This window comes from Polyodon spathula, chromosome 9 (assembly GCF_017654505.1).
Source record: "Polyodon spathula isolate WHYD16114869_AA chromosome 9, ASM1765450v1, whole genome shotgun sequence".
Classification (NCBI taxonomy): Eukaryota; Metazoa; Chordata; class Actinopteri; order Acipenseriformes; family Polyodontidae; genus Polyodon; species Polyodon spathula.
The window spans coordinates 40,438,789-40,461,528 of NC_054542.1; the positions used below are offsets into that span (position 1 = coordinate 40,438,789).

Genomic DNA, 22,740 nt, shown 5'->3' on the forward strand with positions numbered 1-22,740 from the left:
TCACCTCATGTTTCAGCATGATAATGCACGGCCCCATGTCGCAAGTATCTGTACACAATTCCTGGAAGCTGAAAATGTCCCAGTTCTTTGTTGCCTGTTGCGTTTATATTTTTGTTAAGTGTAATTATATCAAGGTATTGGAGATAGGAAGGGGCAGTGTGATGAATAGAGTGATAGGCAAGCGCAATGGTCATAAAGTGAAAAAGAAAACCAAATAAGATAGAGAAATGGCAGATGAAAATACAACAGACATAAAATATGAATTATACATATTTAAAAAACACATCTAATAAAATAACAACAAAAAACATCACAGAAACACCACAGAACTGTGCAGTATTATACATAACAACTTTATCCAGTAGGGCTATATTGTGTATCATATGTAGGGGTGTGCAGAAACTCATACTTGTAAATACCTTTAAGAAGTATTTAGCAGGTAGTCAATAAATCTATTAATTAGCATGTTGATTTCAAAGCAAGAAAGGCTGTCCTTCCCTCACCTTTATAATCCAGTTCCAATCAATGGCAATTAACTTCCGCATTGAGCGTAAAGCTGATTGGAGGCAAATGTTCCTCTCATCCTGGGCACTGAAATGTTTTACTTCCATACTGTAGACTATGAGTTTCTGCAAATCCCTAACCATATACTTTAAGGTGTACTGCTAATCAGTCCTTTTAAATGATTAATACCTAAACAAAAGCACAATATATGGAGGATAATGAAGGATTGTGCATATTGTGGATTATGGTGGAACAAAATATTGAGTTGAAAATAATGGTAAATTCAATATAGCACTTTATAGTCATACAGAATCAGTCGGTTTCACTTTGAGTTTGTACAGCTCTCTACTTCTGACAAGGTGGTGGTGTTTATGCAGAAATCTTTGCAACTTTCTGGATTTCTTTTAATGCTTTGAAAGTAAATGGGGTGCATCCCCTGTGAAGGGCTGCATGAACTCTGTTGTATAAACATTAACTTCAGCCTTTGACTAATGAGCGAAGAATACAAACTACAAAAAATGTTTGCAGTGGTGTTGAACTTGTGTGACGCATCTCCCTTGCTTACACAAGGCACCAGAATATCTTGCATTTCACAGTGCCTGCGTTGGCTTGCAGCTCACATTGCTGGTTGTCAGAGTCATGTCTGTGCCGGGCTGATCTCAGTACTTCTGGTCTGTTTTCAAGGTCACCCAGGGTGGAACAGTTTCTGGATTGAGTAGCTGTTTTTACTCTTGCTATGGGGGCGAGGCGGGGTGCCAGGTGCCAAAAGTCTCCCAGTGATATTGCACAGGGCTTGGAGATGACTTGTTTACTTTACACTGTTCTGTTCCTCTTCATTTTACAGACACATAGTTATGGCAGTGATATCACAATGCCATCCTCCAGAGCTTTCCAAGGGGAATTTGGTGCCTATGTTAACACCGTAGAATAGCCTGAGAAGTAGAAAGTGTTGTAGTGTAAGTGTTAATTTGGAAATATGGCATAGCAGTACAAGTCACACAGCAGCCAGGCTCAGTGTGATCCCAGTGGTTGTGAAGACTGAAGGTTGTTCCTTTCTGCCAGTGTAAGAACAGTACAGTATTACAAAGATTGTTATGTGGACAAAATGACAAATCTAAATTTAAGCAAGTTTTCAGAGTAAAAAAAGTCCACACCCAGTTGTTGCAATATGTACTTCATGACTTCAATTCACATTATTCTCCCCACATGCCAGATTCATTACTATTATTTGCCAAATGTTTATTTTTTATTGATCTTAACTTACTTAGGTCATCAGAAAAAAAATGAAAACCATAATAACATATACTTTTTCTAATTTCTTCTGGAATCTGTACCATTTTATTTGACTTCAACCACGTTGTTTTATTCTAGAGGCTATTTCAGCGATGGAGTTACTTGGAAACTGTCAATAGTTTTATACATTGAAAACAATGTGATTTATTGTTAACAATTGAACACAGACTGAATAATTACATTTCAGACATGACTGCTTCCCTGAGGGCACAATGACATCCTACAAAAGCTGTAAGACTTAAAGAGAATTCCTCAAATACAGAGTTATGTAACAGATGAATTGGGCATATACAAAACTAAGCGTTATTACTTGGATGTCTCTAAGAAAATGTTCCTTTCAGTAAATTAGACACTTAGCCTGATTTCATAGCAGTACATTCATTTCCAACAGTCTACATCAAGTACAGTGTGTGAAGGGCACATTGCTTAAACATGGTTACCAGTGGAGAAAACTACTTTAAAAGGCAAATCAAGGCAAATCAAATTTATTTCCTTTACATTTTTATTAAAACACGTACATTTAAAACTTCTCTCTATACAATCTAAATTCCACCAACATATACAAATAGGGATTGACTGCAGTACATGTGAGGTAAGACGAGATACATTCTGGGAGAGATTCACCAATAACTGAACGGTGTCAGGTGACGCTTTTTACATTTCACTTTGTACTGACTTTACTTCTGTGCTCACTGTTTTTCAACCAACCACAGTTAGAAGACCACAAAAAAAAAGAAAAAAATATATTTGCACCCTAACCATTTGCAAAGACTGAAACATCCAAATGCAAAAACAAACAAAGGTACTCTAATCTAGGTCACACCCTCTTTTACAAACTACTGCTTGATTTCCATTCAGCACATAACAGACGGTAGTACACTAAGTGCTCACTGCACTAAGGAATGGACCAAATGAAAAGAAAGATTAGCCATTACCTGAAACAGATTCCTCAAATACAATCAAAACGAAAAATCCAGTGACAAATGTACTAATGCACATTTAGGGGATTCATGTTAAAAAGCTGGCCAGTACTCTCTTCATTCTGATTTTATGATGCTTTAGGATCATGAGAGGAAAAAAGCAAATGACTCTGGTTAAAAGCTTTTTGGCTCTGTAAGTAAATGAATTACTTTAAAACACCACTGCTGCTTAAAATTATATTATAGACTACTTCGGACTTGATAAAATAATGAATTTAGCACACAATCAAATGTCAGTTCATATGATACTGCCTTTCAAAGTGTCACAATTGTTCTATTTGTCTTGCATTCATGTGAGATTTATATATATATATATATATATATATATATATATATATATATATATATATATATATATATATAAACATGAGCTCAGTTTACACAAGAGAACCCCATTAAAACCAAAACATTCCACCTCTGAATTTGTGTAAGGTCATTGTGCTTTTACACAATCTTTGCACTGGAAAGCTGAAATCACAAATCGGTCTTCAGTTGCACTTTTAACCAAAAGGAGGCACAAAAAGTGAAACTGAATGTTCATGAAAATTGTGACTGTACAAAATTTCTGATAATATACTTGTTTACATGTGGCTGGATTACTGCAAAGAACCTTAGGCAGTTGACATCATATCAAACATAAAATGCACAATGCAAATTGTCCATGCATTAAAAGCTAATGCAACCACTACACTGGCATGACCAAAAAAATAAATAAATAAAAAAAATACTCTAGTGCTTAACTCCTTCTGTAATCCCCAAATATCCTATCAAATCATATCAGTGTCTTCTATTGAAAAATATGAAAACCGTGCATAAATAAACATGGGCTACGCAACAGTTTCCTAGATTACAACTGAGCACAGCTCTTGTTTCTTGCCCTTTTGTCTGCAGTGCACAGATAAACAGCACATCACATATTTAATCCTGGTGTTAATTTCACATCATTAACATGCACAGTCAAACTTTCATTCATTTCAAAGTCCTACAGAAAATTGCAAACAAATGTAACTGATCTGCCAAGTCACAATACGCTGGAGGGTATATTGCTTTGACAACTGATAGAGCAGGCTGTGAAAATACTTAAGATCAAATCACATACTATAAACATTAAGAATATTCTCTATTTTCCATATTCAACCTTTGCAGTTTTATTTTAACAGTTAAAAGGAACAATGTGCTATATTCATAAAATACACAAAAAATAGATTATATGACTTACCAATCTATTTTGCAACCACGTTCCTATTTGGAAATCAGGCTGCTAGTGCCAGTTGAGTATCTCTACTCAAAGGGATTATATGCATGTTTATATGTCGGTTTTAAAATATATGTGGGTTTTTGTAGAATCACAGTATTAATATTTAAAATTAAAATAGCAAAGAATACTGTTCTCAAAAACACACTTTGCTCTCAATCCTCAAAATGACACTTTGACATCTGTTGGTACCAAATACTTTTACACATTTGAATGGTGTTACAATTACAGTTTCATGCACAGCACTGCTTTCTTTGGCTTGTCATGACACCTTTGTTAATTATTAAAACATCAGAAGATAAATACATCCTAATTGTTATGCATGCTAGATATTCAGTAGAGTTTCTACAGTAACTTCTTAAAGCACCTGTTGCTGTTACATCCTTTTCTCCTTCTCTTGAACCTGGCTGTTTCCAGACATCTGGTTGCTCCAAACTATCCAACAGAGCTTCTAGCGTGGATGGAAGATGAGGTGTTTATTGCCAAATACATTCAGTTGCAGGAACTATTCACATTTTCAAATTTAGAGTGAAGACTTTCTTTTTTGCAAGAGATTCTGCTTGTACAGAACGTTGAGATATTTGCTCATGCACGATGCTATATATGTATTTTGTACTGTATTATATTATATAGAGATCCCTGAAATCCCAATATTTCGAAAATGAAGATGGTTGTGTGGAGTCAACAGATAAAATGCAACTCTGTTGAAAGACTTCACCCAAAACCCATGCTAATGTGCCTTTCAAGTCTACCAAACACACAAAAACAAGTAAAACTTAACAAGACCAGAACAAACAGGGCACAGGCCAATGTCCACTTCATAAGTTCTTAATGATGTTGCAACAGGGCATTACTCACAAAGAACAGAAAACTAAGGTTTCCGTCTAGCAATATGCATGGCAAACCATTTCTAATTCAAGTGAAGTAAACCACAAGTTTTAGGTTTATATGTGTATGCAGAGAGAATGTAACAGGCAGTAAAGTATATCTAGGCGTCAGTTCATCTCTACAAGCACAAGCATGTGCAATCAGAGAGTTTTGCAGTGACAACACACAACATTTCTCTCACTTTTAAATCAGACAATGGGGAAATCCAATTCCACAAAATGAGTCTGTACCGCCTTCAAACAGATGTCATGAATGCAAAATTCTGGCAACATAGTAAAATCGCTAGAAAAACAGTGCAAAACAAATTCATTAAAATTATTACACAGATACTTAACGTGAGTCTAACTTCTATATAAAAAGACACATATATAGTACTTCAATCTTTCGGCCTTAGTCTTCAAATTAAAAAAAAGAGGGCATTCTAGTAGGGAAATAGCCTTTCTATATTGGGAAGAATTATGCAATTGGCAAACTGATTTTCTTTAAAACATGAAGCCGTTAGTCAAAGCATGTAATAAAACACAGAGTAATTTACATGCTTCTTATATTAAGCAGCTGTCCTTGTTAGCAAGTACTGATGTGTTTTTCCTCTCTTTACCTTTATTACTTCATTTAGCACTACAGCTAAACACTTAGTTTCCAGTTAATGCCACAGCTGAAGGTCTAACAAACCAAACCATAACAGCTTCTAAAAGGTTCATTAGTTTTTTCTTTCAGTTTTACTATGTAGTACTTTATCTCTAAAAATCAACTAAAATATTACACGGCTTACAGAAGAAGTGAACAGGGATCCCTATACAATTTCTATTAAAAAGCAAATAAGGACAACTGCTTGTATTGTGTCTGAGTTTGGATATTGAGACAAGACGGTTGCCAGTTTAAAAAAAAAAAAAGAAAAAGGTGGATTTTTGCCAGAAAAGAAGATATATTCTCATCTCAGAGCAGCAGACACTTTAAAACTTAATGCCATCGTGAGAGACCACTTTATATATGTGTTGTGACTTCCAAATCTGCTGGCACGGATATAAACCACCACCTTGCCTTGATTTTAAAATACATTTTAAAAAAGCAAATGTTGACCATATTAAATGGAAAATTCTTCGAAAGCTAAGCAGAAAAAAAAAAAAAAAAAAAAAAAATGTCATCACAGTTTCACCAGAAAGGACTATACAAAAATTGAGCAGTAACCTTCCCCTTGGGCCAACATTCAGTTCAGTAGGACTGGATCAGGGCTTACTCATTCCTAAAGAAAGTGAGATCCACTGATCTGTGAATATAAAATAAGGTAGTGTGCTTTACAAATGACCTAGGCTTCAGTGATCAACATCCATTACTCACAATTTTCTCCCCCACCCTAGACGCACACCTGTCAGCGATTGTCAACCGCTTTCTGGATACTGCTCTGAGGTACCTGGTACACCAGCTCCTCAGCAGCAGGGGCTGGACTGAGGGTCCCCTTGGGGGTATCATACTGCACATGCCCAGTGGAAACACTGCTGTCTGTCCTGGATAGAAGTGTAGTGCCTGGTGATTTGAAGGTGGATATGGGTGGCTGGCTCACAGTTCCTGCCAGGTGGCTGGATATGTCCATGATGATCGGTGTGGCATATTCCGCTCCTGATGCCGGGAGTGGTTCTGCATAAGCATGGTATATCTCCTGCAGCGGTGCATCGTAGGGGTCAGGGTCCGCATAGCTGGGGTCAACACCCTCCCCAGGCTTGAAAGTAGATCGCTGGCGAAGTGTTCCCACAACTCCTCCTACCAAAGGCTGTGCATATTCTGTTTTAACAAGAGAGAAGGATTAAAAAAAAAGAATAAATAAATAAATCAGATGGAATTGATAATCATACCTTTCTCCAAAAAGGGCATAAAGCACAGGGGGCTCAGGTCTAACTTATTTAAAGAGAATCTGGAAGACCTGTAGTTATAGTCCTGCAAGTCTTTCTGATTTGTTACTTAATCAGGCATGCACTCATTATCATATACCCCTGTCCTGCACAGGCAGGCTGTGTTTAATGCATTTGATCAGAAAGAAAGTGTCAATTAAAAGTCATCACACCAAGTACCAAAGCTCTGACATTTGAGGTGGCTCAAAACAAACACATTCCCCTAAAAAAGGCAAATTATTTATTGCAGTACGTTATACTTTGAAAAAATACAAATGATTAATTATGAAACAAATACTGTACTTCTAGTTTAGATGTGTGTGGCAGTGCGATTACCCTGCACAGTGGTAAATAAGTGTTGGTGTGGCTTATATGTGGGAATGGGTTTATTTTGTGTCATTTTGGGACTTGATTAGTTTGATTGTATTATTGTTTACAGATGGGCACTTGATTGAGACTTGCTGCCTGCTGTGCTTGGTTGAGGGAAAGGGCAGCAAGTGATTGGCTGTGCTAGTCTTCAATCAGCAGGTGGGCGGGTCTCGACCGAGTGTCCGTCAGTTTAAAAACATCCGCGGGAGATTGCTCAGGGCTGCTGCAAGGCCTGCCGTTTTCACGGCACCTTTTGAGTTATAGTTTGTTGTACTGTGTTTTATTTTGCACTTTTTGTACAGTTTGCTGTATTAGTCCTCTGTGCGTTACCATCGTTGGTAACGTCACATGACTGCCTTTATTTTACTTTCGTTTTCTGTTTTTGTGAATAAAACCTGCGCGCCTGTGCCGGCGTTTCAACACCACGTCTGTCTCTCTGTATGCTTGAACAGCGGCTACCCACACGTGTGATTCGACGAAGACCCTGTCACAACGTGACAAAAAACAATGAAAAAAACACTTTGTGGTGTTTATCTATTGGCACCAATGCCTTTATACGGTACCTGCAGGTGCCGTCTGTAACAAGGGGCCCACATCACACGCTCTCAGGCGGCTCACTTCAGTGCTGCTGTATCGGACAGGGGATTCCTCCACCTCTGGACCCTTTGCTGGCAAGAACTGCTTCATTCCCTTCCACCAGCCTGCAGGTAGAGGAGAATTATGATTTATATTCATATTCATACAGCACCAAGCATTGAAATATTTCTGTTATAAGAAAGTCACCAGTCAGATGATTTCTTGTTTGTTTTTTTTTGTTTTTTTTAAAGAAAGATTACAGGTCTTTCCGGTGCACTTGTGCATGCAGTGTTAGAGAGGTGGTCTCTGCAAGCACTGGTTTTCACTGAAATTTGACAACTGCTGTCCTTTACTTACCTGGCCCATCCCAGTATGGCAAGTCATAGGTCCCTTCAGCAGTCTTCTTTCTGCAGATTAAAATCATTTCCGTTTTTAGTTCAACAAACTTAATACAACAGCGCACACAAGCCTCAGCTGTTTAAGTGTCCAATCAATTTTTTAAAAGGTATTCAAAATATGGACATAAGCAGTAAAATCGTCAATTTAAATAAATAAATAAAGCATCAGGTATTTTATTGTTGGTTTCCTCACCTATTCCTCCAGTGCCATGCACAAACCAGGACTAAAATGAGTGCAGTGAGACCCATCACCAACACAGGAACTAGGACTGCCGCCAAGGCCACATCTGAAACAAACCAATACAAACACTTGTTTAGTTACTCATTAGTAAAAGGACCCTTCATATCTCAAACCAGCTGTAGGTCTTGTATTGGCACACGAAAACAATAACTGGCTTTTTCATTGAAGGCCTTGCATTTCTTCTTATGGAACGCAAAATCCACAAATGGCAGGGTGATTGAAATGACAAAAAAAAAGAAAATCTAAAATTACATCATGGTTTCAATTATTTCCCTACTTTAGCAACTAAGTGTAATCATAAAAACAGACATTTTGTCACAATTGGTTAGACAACTCTATTGAAATTGATGACGATTAAAAAAATAAGACCTGTCCCACTTCCTTATCGTTAGTAAACACATGGCTGGGTGTTAATTGGCTGTGCTTGACTCTCACCAGCGGGACTGACTAAAGTATTCTGCCTGTGTACCTTTGGTTCCACTGGGAGTCACTGTGGTGTTTCTCAAGTCCGGGGTGAAGGTTGTCTTGTCTAACTGCAATGGAAAGTCTGTGATGATCTTGGGGAGTGGGATGTGGATAGGAGACCTCCCTGTTATCACACAGAAAAAAAGAGAATTGATTTCGGATAGGATGGGAACATGCACCACCCCCAAGGAATGGCACCGAGTTATCCACTAGTGTACTCAATCATAGGATACACTTAACACATGGTTTTAAAAAGGAAACAGTCTATAGTATTGAATTTAAAAAAAAAAAATATCTCCATTGCACAGCATATGCATGACAAATAATCCTATCAATGATACATTCGGTAATTTACCAACTTTCATTAAAAGATTAATCTCGTTTATACCTTAGTAGCTGCACAACTATTGATCCTAGCCATCCACTAACAGGTGAAGACATACCCTTACCTAAAGATGGCTGACAGCCCAGCAGTTCCACCTTCATTGCAATCTTTTGGTGCCACTGCAGTGGGTTAATCCGGATATACCGGGCCTCGATAGGGGGGATGAAGTTATTGCGAACTTCCTGAATGTAATTGACGTTTCCTTGAAAAATCTGTCATAAGAGAATAACATCACATTAAAACATACCGATTTCATACACACACAAAAAATAATCCCGAATAGAAAAACATGAGTATTGCTGATTTAAAAAAAAAAAAAACATGCATATCACTGGAATAACTGCTTATACAAACTGCAAGAAGAATGTCCAGTGTAATGAAGAGCAATACATAACAAATACAACGTGTTCTTTCTCTGCATTTAAGTACACCATTTAAGTACATACCAGAACACGCAGACACACACTTGAATTGTACTGCAATCCTACCTTGTCATGGTCTGCATTGGCTTCCCTGAACACATTCCAATTCTTCCCATCTTCACTGTACAGCACTCGATACCCAGAGACATAGAAGTAGTAATCTGACATGGTTGATCCGGTAGTTGTGATGCCTACAAACCAACAATATTAAAAAGGGCTCTAACACATGATCTTGGCTAAAGATGTATGCCACCAACACAAGCAATATTTTAACTATTGTTAAAGTATTACTCTATACTTTAGAAATACAATCGTTACAAACCAATTTTAACTCTGACTGATGCAATAACCTTACCTGGGTTATTATTTTATTATTTCAAAATGCACATTTTACTTTTGTTATATACCTCTTGCCAAGATGGAGCAATTAATCTTCAGTAAATAAGTGTCCCTTAAGCCAGGGGTTCCTAAACTTCTTTTTTTTACCTGAGCCCCACTTGTTCTGCTGCATTGGTCAGTACAACCCACTTCTTAAGAAAAATGACAAATTAGAAAACACATTTAAACCTGTAATAATTGAAATAAACTTAATCTATTACCCCTTTCACACAAACTACTTATGAATGCTCAGTACCGGCAAAGATGCAGCATTTTGGTCAGTGTGATTTGCCTATACTGCAGTTTGGGAACTTCTGCTTTAAGCCAACCTCCCTGTCCTTACCTGTTATTCTTTTCTCTTTCTTCAAATCCACTTGCAGCCATTGGTTTTCATTGGTATCTAAGGCAGCCCAGGAAGGGCCAGGTTTCTTCAGCCTGGCTCTCTCTGGTCCCCACACAGTTGGCTGCCCGTTGAGGTTGTCCCATTGAAGCACTGTGGATGCTGTGATCTGTGCATTTCGGACAACTCCAGACTCTAGCCCCAGAGTCCCATAGCAGCCTAGTGAATTCAGAAAGAGAGGGTCAGACTCAGTAGTTGGGATTTGAATCCAGGAGCTCGATGACCACGGTCCTTTGCTAACCACTAGACAAAACCTCACAACTTTTGCATCTTGTTTTTCTGATAGTTGGATTTACCACAGTACTTTTTATTATTAAATAAAATATTCACACTGATGTGACATGCACAGTAAAGCAATTCCTAGAACTATAAAGACAACTATAAAGACAAATATAGTAACAGTGCTAGTTTTGGTACTATAGTATTCATGCAACTAATTTCTTATGTTGTATTGTTACGGTGCACGTTTTTGCCCCAAGCCTTTTAAACCACCCAACCACAACCAAAACAAAAGTATTGGTGGTAAACAACAAAACTGATAACAATTAAGCTTTAAAACTACATGGGGATGCTACATATAACCCAAACAAACTAGCAGTACATTCACAAAATACCAATCAATCAAACACTGACATTAAAATAACTGCTCAAATGCTGCAAAACAATCAGGCATCTTTTGCACAAACTGAAAATTCTACAACGTGAAACTCAATTTATACCCATTTGCAATTTTGTTAAATAGGCTGCATCAGGATACTGCCAGCCTTCTTGTCAGGGGTTTTATATATTCTACAATCTAATTATTACACTGGGTTAAGGTCTGGAAATTAGGAGTGAGACAGGAGTAAAACACCAATTTCACATTTCAGCTCAATGGTAATGCATTTGCCAGTTAATTCTGTCCAATTATAGAGAACTAAAAGAGAAAATGTGTCTGGTCTGAAAGCCGACCAGTCAGTAGCTGGCTGTATCTGTTCCTGTGTAAATCAATTTAAAAGAAGCGGTGTACCACAGGTGTGCTTTACTAAAACAATTCCTTGGTCTCTATTCACTACATGTACAGTTTGTTTTAGCAGTAGCGTTAGATGTTATCACCTCCATGAAACCACCTTGCCACAACGCAAAGCTGAAACAATACATTTTAGAAACTTGTAAAATGTCCATTGGATATCTGTTGAATCTGAAACTGTTGAAAAACTAAATGGAGCATATAGGTGGTCATGTCAGAAAAATGCAAGGAATCCTCATAGCTATGAGTATACTCAAAGTTTCCTTTACCCACTGTTTCCAAAGAAACCAATAGTTACTAGGCAACCCATGATATCAGGGAACACCCGTGGTTAAAACTAGAAAGGTTGACCCTGGAGTGGCACAACACCAGGGTCTTTAGTCTCTTTTCAAACAACACCAGGGTCTTAAGTCTCTTTTCAATCACAACACCGGGGTCTTTAGTCTTTTTTCAAACATAACACTGGGTCTTAAGTCTCTTTTCAAAGACTGAACAAAGGTATTTGTTGCAATGCTGCAATACCTTTTACAAAATAAAAAGAAAGGTTATTAACAAACTTACCATTGGTCTTAAAAGTGAAGAGGCTGGCAGAAAGAGGACCACTGTGAAAAAGGAGACAAAGATAAATTAACTGTGATCATTAATATACTAATACTTGAGTTTACTTGCATTCTTTTGCATCAATTCAATTAGCTTTTATGTATAAACATGCATATCTGTTTTCTATGGATTTCATGGCAATTTGTGCAGTAATCATTTGAGGCATGTTCATTTCTATGTAGTTAGAAGTGGGTAATGTAATGTAAATAAATAAATAAATATTTACACAACATTTAATAGGATTTCCAAGCAGATTTCATACCGGTGTCAATTTTATCTTTCCTCCCCACCACCCAATAGTGGCAGATTTTATGCACTTTTTTTACTCACACTTTGGACGTGACATTATTTGCGAGAGCGCCCTCGTAGTATGGGATGCCTTTGCTGTTGACAACGTTTATCTGCCCACCAAGGACATTGGAGACGACCCCAGCATGAATACCTGCTCTACACAGCAGGGACGACTAAGAAAGAAAGAAAGAAAGATTCTCAACTAAGCACACTGGAAAACAGTACAACAGTACATAAGGCTGAAGATGTGCATGAAGGGCCAGTTTGCATTTAAAAAATTAACAGACTCTTTAACTGAATCCCCCCCCCCCCACTTCACCGTGTCCTGCTTGAGCTCTACCTCAACATAAGTCAATCACCGGCATGTTAAAGAAGGAAACTCCCATACTTTTAACCATATTACAGCCCCATGATCACTATTAGTAGCCCTGTCTCCGATCTGTGTACATTTGAAACTGACCATTCTAGAGGCCAAATGTGACACCTAAAACTCCTCCAGCATCAGAACTACTGGCAGAAACATGAAGTCCATTGATGTGAACAAGATAAAAGTAAGCATCTTGGAAACAGCAGTGCAAGTCTACATTTGTTCAGTATTATAGGCAATTAAATCACAACCATTAACCTGGGATTCATTTCGTAGTTCTTATTTTTCTTTTAGTAGCCACATAATCTTCCACATGACTAGACATTTCATCTACACTTTATAGCAGCACATGTTGGGAGATTTTTGCTTTATCTTTCATAAGGAGATTTTTTCCCCCCATCTTTCTTCTCTTCTACTTTACCCTATTACATGTACAGTATACACCCATTGCAGTCTGATTGTGTGTAGTCCAGAACTATTTCTATATATAAATGTGTATGACATACACAGAAACATGCAAAGGAATTTGTTTTATTTTAATGAAACAAGTCTATGAAAAAGAAAGGGTTGCTGAGGTTCTGCATTTGACTGAACAACGAATGACCGTTTTGTTCTGCCTTAGACAGGTTACATCATTCACTGCCCATGGAAACTGGCCAATATTACACCACAAAGCATTACCTAATTTTTCTTCGAATGACTCCTTTGCTACTCATTTCAATGACTCGCAATGACAGCAGAATGCATGGAGTAATCTCTTGGGAGAGGACCAGTAGCTATACCTGCACTGCATCCCCTTTGTCTTGCACACATACTTCCAGTCTAGTGTTGGATTTGGTGTACAGCTCAAGATTTCTAAAGCGGTCAATGATATTGCACCAAAGCATCCTGGTAAACCTTGAAGGAACCCTCTTACTGCTCCCTGTTTTATTGATGGCAGCTCTGTGGTCATGGCCACAAATCCAGTGAACCGCTGACAATGTCTCTATTCACCGCTCCGAAATCTGAAAGTCATTTTCCCATTTCCAGTGGTCAGATAACTAAACCCTATTCTTGTACATAAACCAAAAACAATGGTACTCTGGACTGTTTAAAACAGAAACCCTAAAATGCAAAAAACTAACATTTGTTAACTGCAACTACAAGGGACCCACTGCGATATGCACATTCAGGGTGTGGTTGTAGCCAGACAATCCGTTACTAAACCAATCCAGCTGTTCTAGCACTGATCCCATGACATTTTAAAATTGGCTCACCATAATCTAAAGGCATAGTTCGCTGCTCTTTACTCCATTATAACATACTTTGTATGATGAAGTTCATGAAAGCCCAAAATGTAATGTGCATAAATGTATATCAAGAAACACAAAGGACAAAAAGAATGGTAATTAGATTTCTATGTAAAACATATCCTCTTTTTGAAGATTCAAGAACCCTAGGAATGTAAGATATGCATCATTACAAGGTGTCCATATGGTAGCAATCCTCCGACAGGCACACACGCACTGGTACAGGAATTTCAGGAAGCTGTTTGGTGATTTAGCATTCTCTCTCACAGGACCAGGTTTAAAATATGCTTTCTGAAATGCAACAGTATAACATACTGAATGCAAGATGACTGATGCTAACCAGTAGTGCTAGTGAAGAAGTCATGTTTTCATTATATATCAACAAACTGTGGACAGTCAAAATGTGATGGAGAAACCATGGAAAAGGAGTTTAAATAACCTGCAGATAAACTATGTATAGCAATTAACTGTAGGATCAGCTGCAGACCATTCGTTTGATTTACAGCTAATTATTATTATCATCATTATCATCATCTCCTCCTCAGGAGGCTTAGTGGTTACAGATTTCTCCAAAATTCAGTCAAAAAAATTCACTATCATTTCCTTTTGCATATAGCTGCAGGGTGTGCAATTCACACACCCCGGACGCCCGGGACAACAAGTATTACCATTATAATTTGCCCGTCAAACAAGTACTTTTTTTCATCTTTTGTCACAACGTTCTGTTGCTAGAAAAACTCCCGCAGATTTCAAGGGAGTCACGCAACGTCCTGAAAACTCAAACTGCGGAAGTCTTGCACATACAAATGAAAAACGAAATAAATACAAATAAAATAAAAGCGTAACTCTAAATCTCAAAGCAAAAATACATACATATCCTTTTAATTTACAAACACTCAGTCACGCACAGTAACAAACGTATGTAAAATTAATGCAACAATACTATTACATTGCCGTTGTCTACAGTAGGAGCCCAGTAAAGTTTTGACTACCAGCTCTAGGAAGAATATTTTAAATAACAACAAATTACAAAAAACTTTAAACTATTTTATATGTAACGGTTTAGCAACGTATTAATTTTTAAAAAGCTACTTAAAATCGGGTGGTTGGCAGTAGGCTTGTAAAACTATGATTTGACTTCATTATTTGTAATACAAGTTTGCGCTGTGAGACCGACAACTCCCACAAAACCAAATGATTTCCCTTTATCCAATGACCATATAGGAAACCAAAACGTATTAAACAAGTATTATCATCGTTCTTCTGGGAAATGTAGTTTAGAAACCAATCCCTTAACCCTGTGAACATTCTACCTGTCTGAGGTCTGACATAACATATACTAAAGTATACTTTATTATACCTTTCTAAACAGCCGAGAATTTTAAGATTAAGAGAATAATGTTCTCACTCTGTGATGAAATATATCCCCGATTACCTAGTCTGAATGTAAAAGCGAAGTTTTAAAATGGATCCAAAGTCATTTTTCTTTCGAAATGCCTCCATAAGTGTAATTTAGTGTCTCCTACCTAAAAACTGTAATGTATCAGTGGTAGCCACAACTCTCAGGAAGAAGGAGAATAAAGAATTTTACAAATACCGTGTTTTCATTTTACACCAAACTATTTGACAGGTGAGACTCATAATCTGGTTTGAATGTTTTGAGTTTATTATTTTTGTTTTGCCATGTGTCATGCACAAAATTTAGATGGGCTCAGTTTTGGCATGTTTGGACTGAATTACGTTTTCTTTATTTGATTTCACGTAGCATAAATTACTATTATTAAATCACTAATTGATTGTGTTCATGGTTTAATAAAAGCAAAATCCTAAAAAAGTTATATTCTATTTGTGTGTTTTGCGGGACAGTTAGGAGGCAAGTAGATTTTTAAGAAGGACAAGTAAATTTTTCTTGCGTTTGTCCCTTGGACAAGAAGTTTTAAAAAAAAATCTCTCAAAGAAATGCTTTTTGATCTTGTTGGTGCATCCATGTTTTCTAAAACAGCAAGTCTCGAGGTAAGCTTTTACTTTAAACACATCAATTTCTAGAAAGGCCATAATTGTCCCTCGTAATTAGGGGGTATTTTTTAATGTGTTGATTCCTTAATTATTATTCTTTAGATCAGTTTAGCTGGAGTGGCTACACACACATCTGTTGGTTTAGGACTGTTGTTTTAATTCTCCTGTGAATTTTGCAGGGCCCTAGTTATAAGACTACCCAATTGTATGTGCAACCTTTTGATCAGCAAAAAGCCCAAATGAGGTGCGCTTTCCAATGAAGCCCTACTTCTACACAAAACTCAAGGGACAATGGCTTATTTGTATTCAATGAGTGGCAACATGATTTTAAATCCCTGGCCAACAGCTGCCATCTGTAAGGCTGGAATCCCTTCACAACAAAGCCGTAAAACGGACGCCTGCGTCAGCCATAAGCAGTCACTGATCAATTTTAGGTTATTCTGAGAATATGTACAGTGGATTTCACCAAAAGTTTACAAATGAAGAGGAAAATATTCCCTTTAGCAGGATACCAATTAACATAGTGTATACCACCACTTTAAACAACATACAAATCACAGCTATCATCCTAGATGCCATGATCTTTTACTCTAAAGCCATGTAGAGAAAGAGTTCAAAACTGCTGAGCTGCTAGCTTTGGATCTTATCTTAGTGCTAAATACTCACATCTCTGTATCCATGAGGAATGGTCCCTGAAATCTCCCCAAAAGCAGTCAAGCATCCAGCAGGGCAATATTTGCTATGAAGAGAAATCAATGCAGTTACATTCCGACATGATCCTCACTCACAACAAAGATGTATTATGATGCAGATCATTTGTTAAACACAAAATATTTATACATTGTAAGTATTGTAGTTTTAGTCCCAGGCATTCTTAACAGTAGAGTGTGTTTTTTTTTTTTTTTTTTTTTTTTTTTTTTTTTTATGTGTCATTCTGTTATTTGATCTCAAACAAGACAGGGAGCCTCCTCTAAACTTAAACATGAGAAGTGAGCTAAACCATCTGCTGTTGCTCAACATTTTCATACATTTGTATTCCAACTACCTGCATATAAAATAATAAAGGCCCTTAAAAGCCTTGACTTTTTCCTGCCAGACATCCCCTTCCCCCCCCTCCCCTGAGTAAAAAATAAACAGCTGAGGATGATGTAAAGCCTGACAGAGGCCACCCTCTTGTTGGTCAAACACTCTCAGTTACATGGCTTCCATAAACCTCTCAAAAGACAGCTGGTCTTGGCAACTGCAAAACTAAACAATTCTGAAAAGTGTGTTGTTGTACAGAGGTTTTTGAAATTGCAGCCTAATACAGCAACAAGTTTCTCTGGTCAGAAAAGACTCTCAAAACATTATAGTTAGCGTTTTATGTTTCCGGTTTATTTCAAATCTTACCAGAAAATTACAGGATTTTATTTTTTATTTTTTTTAACTGAACGTCAGTTTTACTGATCTACTATTCAATATTTTCCCAGTACTATTTAGTAGAAAATACACAATATTTGGATTAAAATGCCGTTTTATTTCGACTCCAACATTGTAATAAGCAGCCCTACACTGTATCCTAGGATACAGCAGGTACGTTTAGACGTCAGAGGATCAAATAACGTTCAAACGTGGTTCTTTGTTCACAAACATTATCACCCAATTATACTGGCCAATCAAAGTCTGATTATTGCGGCAATTGCTGGGCATGGTAACTACTAGCTTGATCAAAAACTAAATTGAAATACTTATATGAAAATATAATATTTTTTTAGTGGATGAGGCAGAAAGCAATTTTTACACAAATCATATCTGAATAAACAAGTATTCTTACCTAAACTCTGGCTCAGTAAAGTGGCTTCCTTTGTCTAAGCAAGTTATCAAATCTGGAAGGCAAACAAGACAAAGTTGAATGGCTACTTGATATCAACACATTCAATTGTAAAATATTAAAGGGTTCAACTTGTTTCACCATTATAAAGCTTTATGATAACATAATACTATAGCACCTTTGAGAAGTTGACATGATGGGATAGTAACACATCTTCAATTACTATCTATGCATTCCCATGAAGTAGTATTATTTACCATTTACCTGAGCCATACATTTTTTAAATGAGTTAAACTTCTGAACAGATACCTTTTTCTTAATTTTCATTCAGCGTATAGTTGTAAAGATTTGTAAATACAGTGGAACGTCGCCTATCAGACGGTCATATAACAGCCCTCATCAATTAAACGCCTCGGTAAATAAATAAATATTGAAAGTAGGCTACGAGAGTAATGGCATTGGCAGAAAATGCAGCTTCCGCCATGGAAACAGAAAGAAAGCGTTATAGCAATCAGCCTTTTGGTGTGTTACCCTTTAAAAGAGGCGGGCTGTGTGCGTGTGTCAATCAGGTATCAAGCCCGAAATTTGAATTACTGATGGAAAGTAAATGCTCTTCTCTTTACTGTACATTCTCTTCACATATCTGTGTAGATAGACCTCTTACAGAAAATCTGTTGTAAGAAACACAGCTAGTTTTCATTGTGTTTCCCGACACTGGACACCCACCTGTTCTTTGTTTTTGTGTAGCTATTCCCCATACACCACCTACATCTACAGTTTCCAAAGGAGGTGTATTCTCTTGATGTGTACATAATAGTGAGTCTACATCAGCACATTCCACAACGCTACATATAAAAGTAAACTGTGATTTTGGCAGACCACAAAAAAAAAAAAAAAAAAAAAAAAAAAAAAATTCATGTGAATCAAGATCTTGTTTTTTTTTTTTTTGCCTGATCTCTCACCCCACAATGCATCTGTTATACATTTTATTGATCGCTCTGCACAGTGCTGTAAATGGTTCATGGATTTGATCAGATTTGTCATTTGTGTTTTTCTGAAACTCACGGCGAGTAGACATTTGCAGAGGGAAAGATACTTTTGTGGAAACCATGTGAATTAGGAAGTGGTACCCTTCTCCATATCCATCCAAACACCCACACCCACCACTAAACTAATCATCTTTGTATCAACAATATTAAGAGGACATATATACAACTACTGTAAATACTACAGTGATCTCTTGACAAGGTGACGTCAATTAGAAAATGTTGTGGTTTAGATGGGTGTAAATACTGGAAATGGTAAGAATTCCACTAAGTGATTAAATCTGGTGGATAAAGGGGGTAGTGATTTATAGGGGAGCCCAAGGGGGGGGGGGGGGGGGGGGGGGGGGACTGTACTTCAAACTTACAGAAACACCCTCTTATTAAAGGGAAGAAAAAGGCACTACTTAAAAATGTAGTCTACTGTCTCACTATAGAATAAGAGGGTGGTTTAGTTTCCATGGCAATCCAACCTCTCTCCAGTAAACATGACATTACAGTATTTGTGACAGTGTTAGACACCTATCAAATAGGAAGTTGACTTGGCACTGGAAACCTGTATGTATTTGTAAGGCAACTCAAATTGCTTTAGTAATCCTAAATCTCTGCGGTTGATTTATTTATTTATTTATTTTAAATTCTCAGTTATTGTTGAATAATCCCACTTTCATGTAATCATATAGAACAGCACTGTACTGCCAGTACATCTCATGCAATAAATAAAATGGCAACACAGCCATTCAAAATGTGGTCCGCTTTCCGCGTTACTGTACTTGTGGGGTCACCATACAAGGTACCAAAGAAACAAAATTATTGAGGGAAAAAAATGGAATAATTCTCAGCCGTGGGTGAACATCATTCCAAGTGAAGAATGTTTCCACCTCACTCCACTGAGCCTCTCGGGGGGTGGGGGTCCTGCTGAACCGGGTTAGTCTAGACGCCTGCATTTTAAAAGGGTCAAAATGTTTGGGATTCCACAAATTACTGAAAATCTGAAGCAGCTTCTGCTCACTCAGCCACTGTAAATGGAAATACATAACTGCTGCTATAATGTCTTCAGAAACTGGACAACTCGACAGTTTATTTCTAAACTATTGAATTTGGCATACTACACTGTTTCCTATGCTATACAGTGCATACACAGGGCATGTGTGCAGGTACAATTGATACACAAAAGACTGTTTTGCTATGTGGACAGGATAAAACAGGTAGGTCTCAGATGATGAAGAAATTTTTTTTAAAAATGTACATTAGGTTTATCAGTTTTTTATTTAAAATGTTCAGGTAAAAAAAAAAAAAAAAAAACTAAAACAAACTCCCAACCACAAAAATAAGTTCCATGCTCATGCAAGAAATTCTCTGGTTGATCGCACATTTTAAACTGTGGTTTACATATAAACAATAGTATTCTTAGCCATATCCAGATTTAAAAACTAAAATACATAAAAAAGGTCTCCAACATCAAACTCAATCTCCGTTACAGCAGGCTGCTCTGGGATAAATACATAAATAAAATAAACAACATTTGTTCATCTATGACATGGAAAGTTGTGTAATATTTAGATTTTGCAGCAGGAAAGTGATTTTGCAAAAGAACAAGAGCCCTTGCATGTCTAAACGTTTCAAAAATGGAAACTGACTTTAGTTATTTGGAGAATGGTTGCTTTGTTTTCCACAAGCTGATGCTTTTATCAGGATGACACACAGCGAGTTTCAACTCCATCAGGCAGGCAGCCAACAGATCTCCTGGTGAGGCGACCTTGCTTTGCTTTTCTGTTTGCTGCAATGCAATCTCCTCTGTAACTCTTTACAGTCTGAATTTCAGCTGCTATCACTTTACTAGGATTTTTATTTAATTATTATAGTGGAAAAAAGTACTCTGTCTCAACCACCAAAGAGATGAAGTAAAATTTTCTAAATATAGAGCTGGCTCAAATGATAACGTACAGTGGTTTAAACTCTGACATGGAACAATTTACAAGAAACTAAGCATATACTTATACTGTACTGCTACTGTATATAACAATTAACAATATATATTACAGTAGTACAGTAGTTTGAAGGTTAAAAACACACCACTACAGTACAATGTCAAACAATCAAACTACAGTTACTAAGCAGTCTGGTTAGCTCATTAATTGACCTACACCCTGGAAGTAACTATGAAGCACTCCAGGACACAAAACTACTGCAACCACCCTGCATTTCCTGCCTTTAAAAGAAGAAGAACCCTACCAGCTACTGACATGTTTTATTGGGAGTATGCAGCAGTCCGGTTAACTGACTTTCCGATACCTGATTTTACATAACCAGTGCAAACACACAATACCACTTGATTGCACTAAATGATCTATTTTACTGTAATTCTATACTTAAAATGTTTAACTGTAGCAATTGCTCAACAGAAAACAATAGATACCAACCTGTAGGAGCCCAAAACGTGTGTATTGCAATCTCAGTTTGTAACAATGTCCCAAGATTTAAAACGGATCCTTAACTACTGATTAATGATTATCATGAAGTCTACCAGTCATATTGATGGGTTCAATAATCTCAATTTAGAACCGTGGCAGACTCCTTATTGCAAGAACAAAGGTCAGTATTCTAAACAGTTGGTATTAGAGAAAAAAAAAAAAAAAAAAAAAAAAAAACTTCTTGTGTATATAAATAACTATGTCGTGTATTATAACACAACTAAACTTGAAACTTGCAGCGTTTTAGGAGCGGAGAACAATTAAAAAAGCCGAATTAAGCTAATTATTAGTTAAATGAAAGGGTTTAGTGAAGTAATTGAGAGCTCAGTTTGAATGCACATCAGAAGACACAGGGGTCCCTGAGGACCAGGGTTGAAAACCATTGGTCTAATAGCATTCAACAACATGCGGTTAACATTATTTGTATTTCAATAAAATCTGTAAACCGCTAGAGCCGTTTCTTGCAGAACAATAACCATTTTTTGCGTTTATATGCATTTGTTTTATGACCATCATTTTCAACAAGCATTAAAGCAGTTTTATGAGTGGTCCATTAATATCCAACTGAAAATGCTTCAGACTCTTCTGGACACTGCAGATATTGGAAAGATGGGCGCTCGGGGGCAGATTCTGGTGAGGGTTAAACCTTTTGAAAGAATGTAGAGATTTAATTAGCTTGCAATGGCAGTTTAACACACTTTAATCTTTTAAAAAAGAACTGTGCTGGGAGTAAATGGGCATGAAAACAGAAGTTTTTAATCAGCTTACATCTATAAAGTTTTCCATGGGTAGCTCTCGAGGTTACTGTCCGCATTGTGCAGAGCAGCAGAGTTTAAAAGACTACAGCACATTGCACCAAAAGCAAGGGTTGCCAAGTGATAACTTTACTCTTCACTTTTTATGATTCCACTATTGCTTGAAAATGTTGTTCAGATGCAAAACTAATGCAGCTCTTTTGTTTTAGCACAAGAAACACTAGCTACTATTTTTTGGTGCTCGTGAACTTGGTAGGCTCCTATTTATAAAAAGACTAGGATGTAGTACACCCTACTCATAAAGATCTGCGATTTACATAGTGACAGACATCCACCTAGACACTGGTATTAAACCTCATACAGTACAACGGTATCGAGATCAACTGCTTCAAAACTCAGTTGTTACCAGGGCCTTTATCTTGAATGTATAACTTTAAAGGCAACAAATCTGTGTTGCTTCATATTTGGCAAAAGCGTCCATTTACATTACGACAATATTATTATTATTATTATTATTATTATTATTATTATTATTATTAACAGTTTTTCCCAAATATTCTGAAAGAGCAATGACAAGACTCATTATTAGATCAGTTTTGTTCTGGTTACTTCATCTTTGTTTTTGATTATCAATTCAAAAACTGTA

At 37.0% G+C, this 22,740-nt stretch overlaps 1 protein-coding gene across 1 annotated transcript in view; it reads right to left on the reverse strand.

The window, feature by feature from the left end:
• Positions 1-1,932: 1,932 nt before the first annotated feature.
• LOC121320833 (discoidin, CUB and LCCL domain-containing protein 2-like) overlaps positions 1,933-22,740 on the reverse strand; it is a 32,618-nt gene continuing 11,810 nt past the window's right edge. Inside the window, exons 4-15 of the mRNA XM_041259515.1 lie at positions 17,826-17,877; positions 16,679-16,751; positions 12,380-12,513; positions 12,011-12,051; positions 10,384-10,599; positions 9,729-9,853; positions 9,305-9,452; positions 8,860-8,979; positions 8,343-8,436; positions 8,109-8,158; positions 7,739-7,876; positions 1,933-6,699 (exon numbers count right to left, since the gene is read on the reverse strand). Coding sequence (XP_041115449.1) covers positions 6,290-6,699; positions 7,739-7,876; positions 8,109-8,158; positions 8,343-8,436; positions 8,860-8,979; positions 9,305-9,452; positions 9,729-9,853; positions 10,384-10,599; positions 12,011-12,051; positions 12,380-12,513; positions 16,679-16,751; positions 17,826-17,877 — 1,601 coding nt within the window. The 3' untranslated portion in view covers positions 1,933-6,289. The remainder of the gene's footprint in view (positions 6,700-7,738; positions 7,877-8,108; positions 8,159-8,342; positions 8,437-8,859; positions 8,980-9,304; positions 9,453-9,728; positions 9,854-10,383; positions 10,600-12,010; positions 12,052-12,379; positions 12,514-16,678; positions 16,752-17,825; positions 17,878-22,740) is intronic.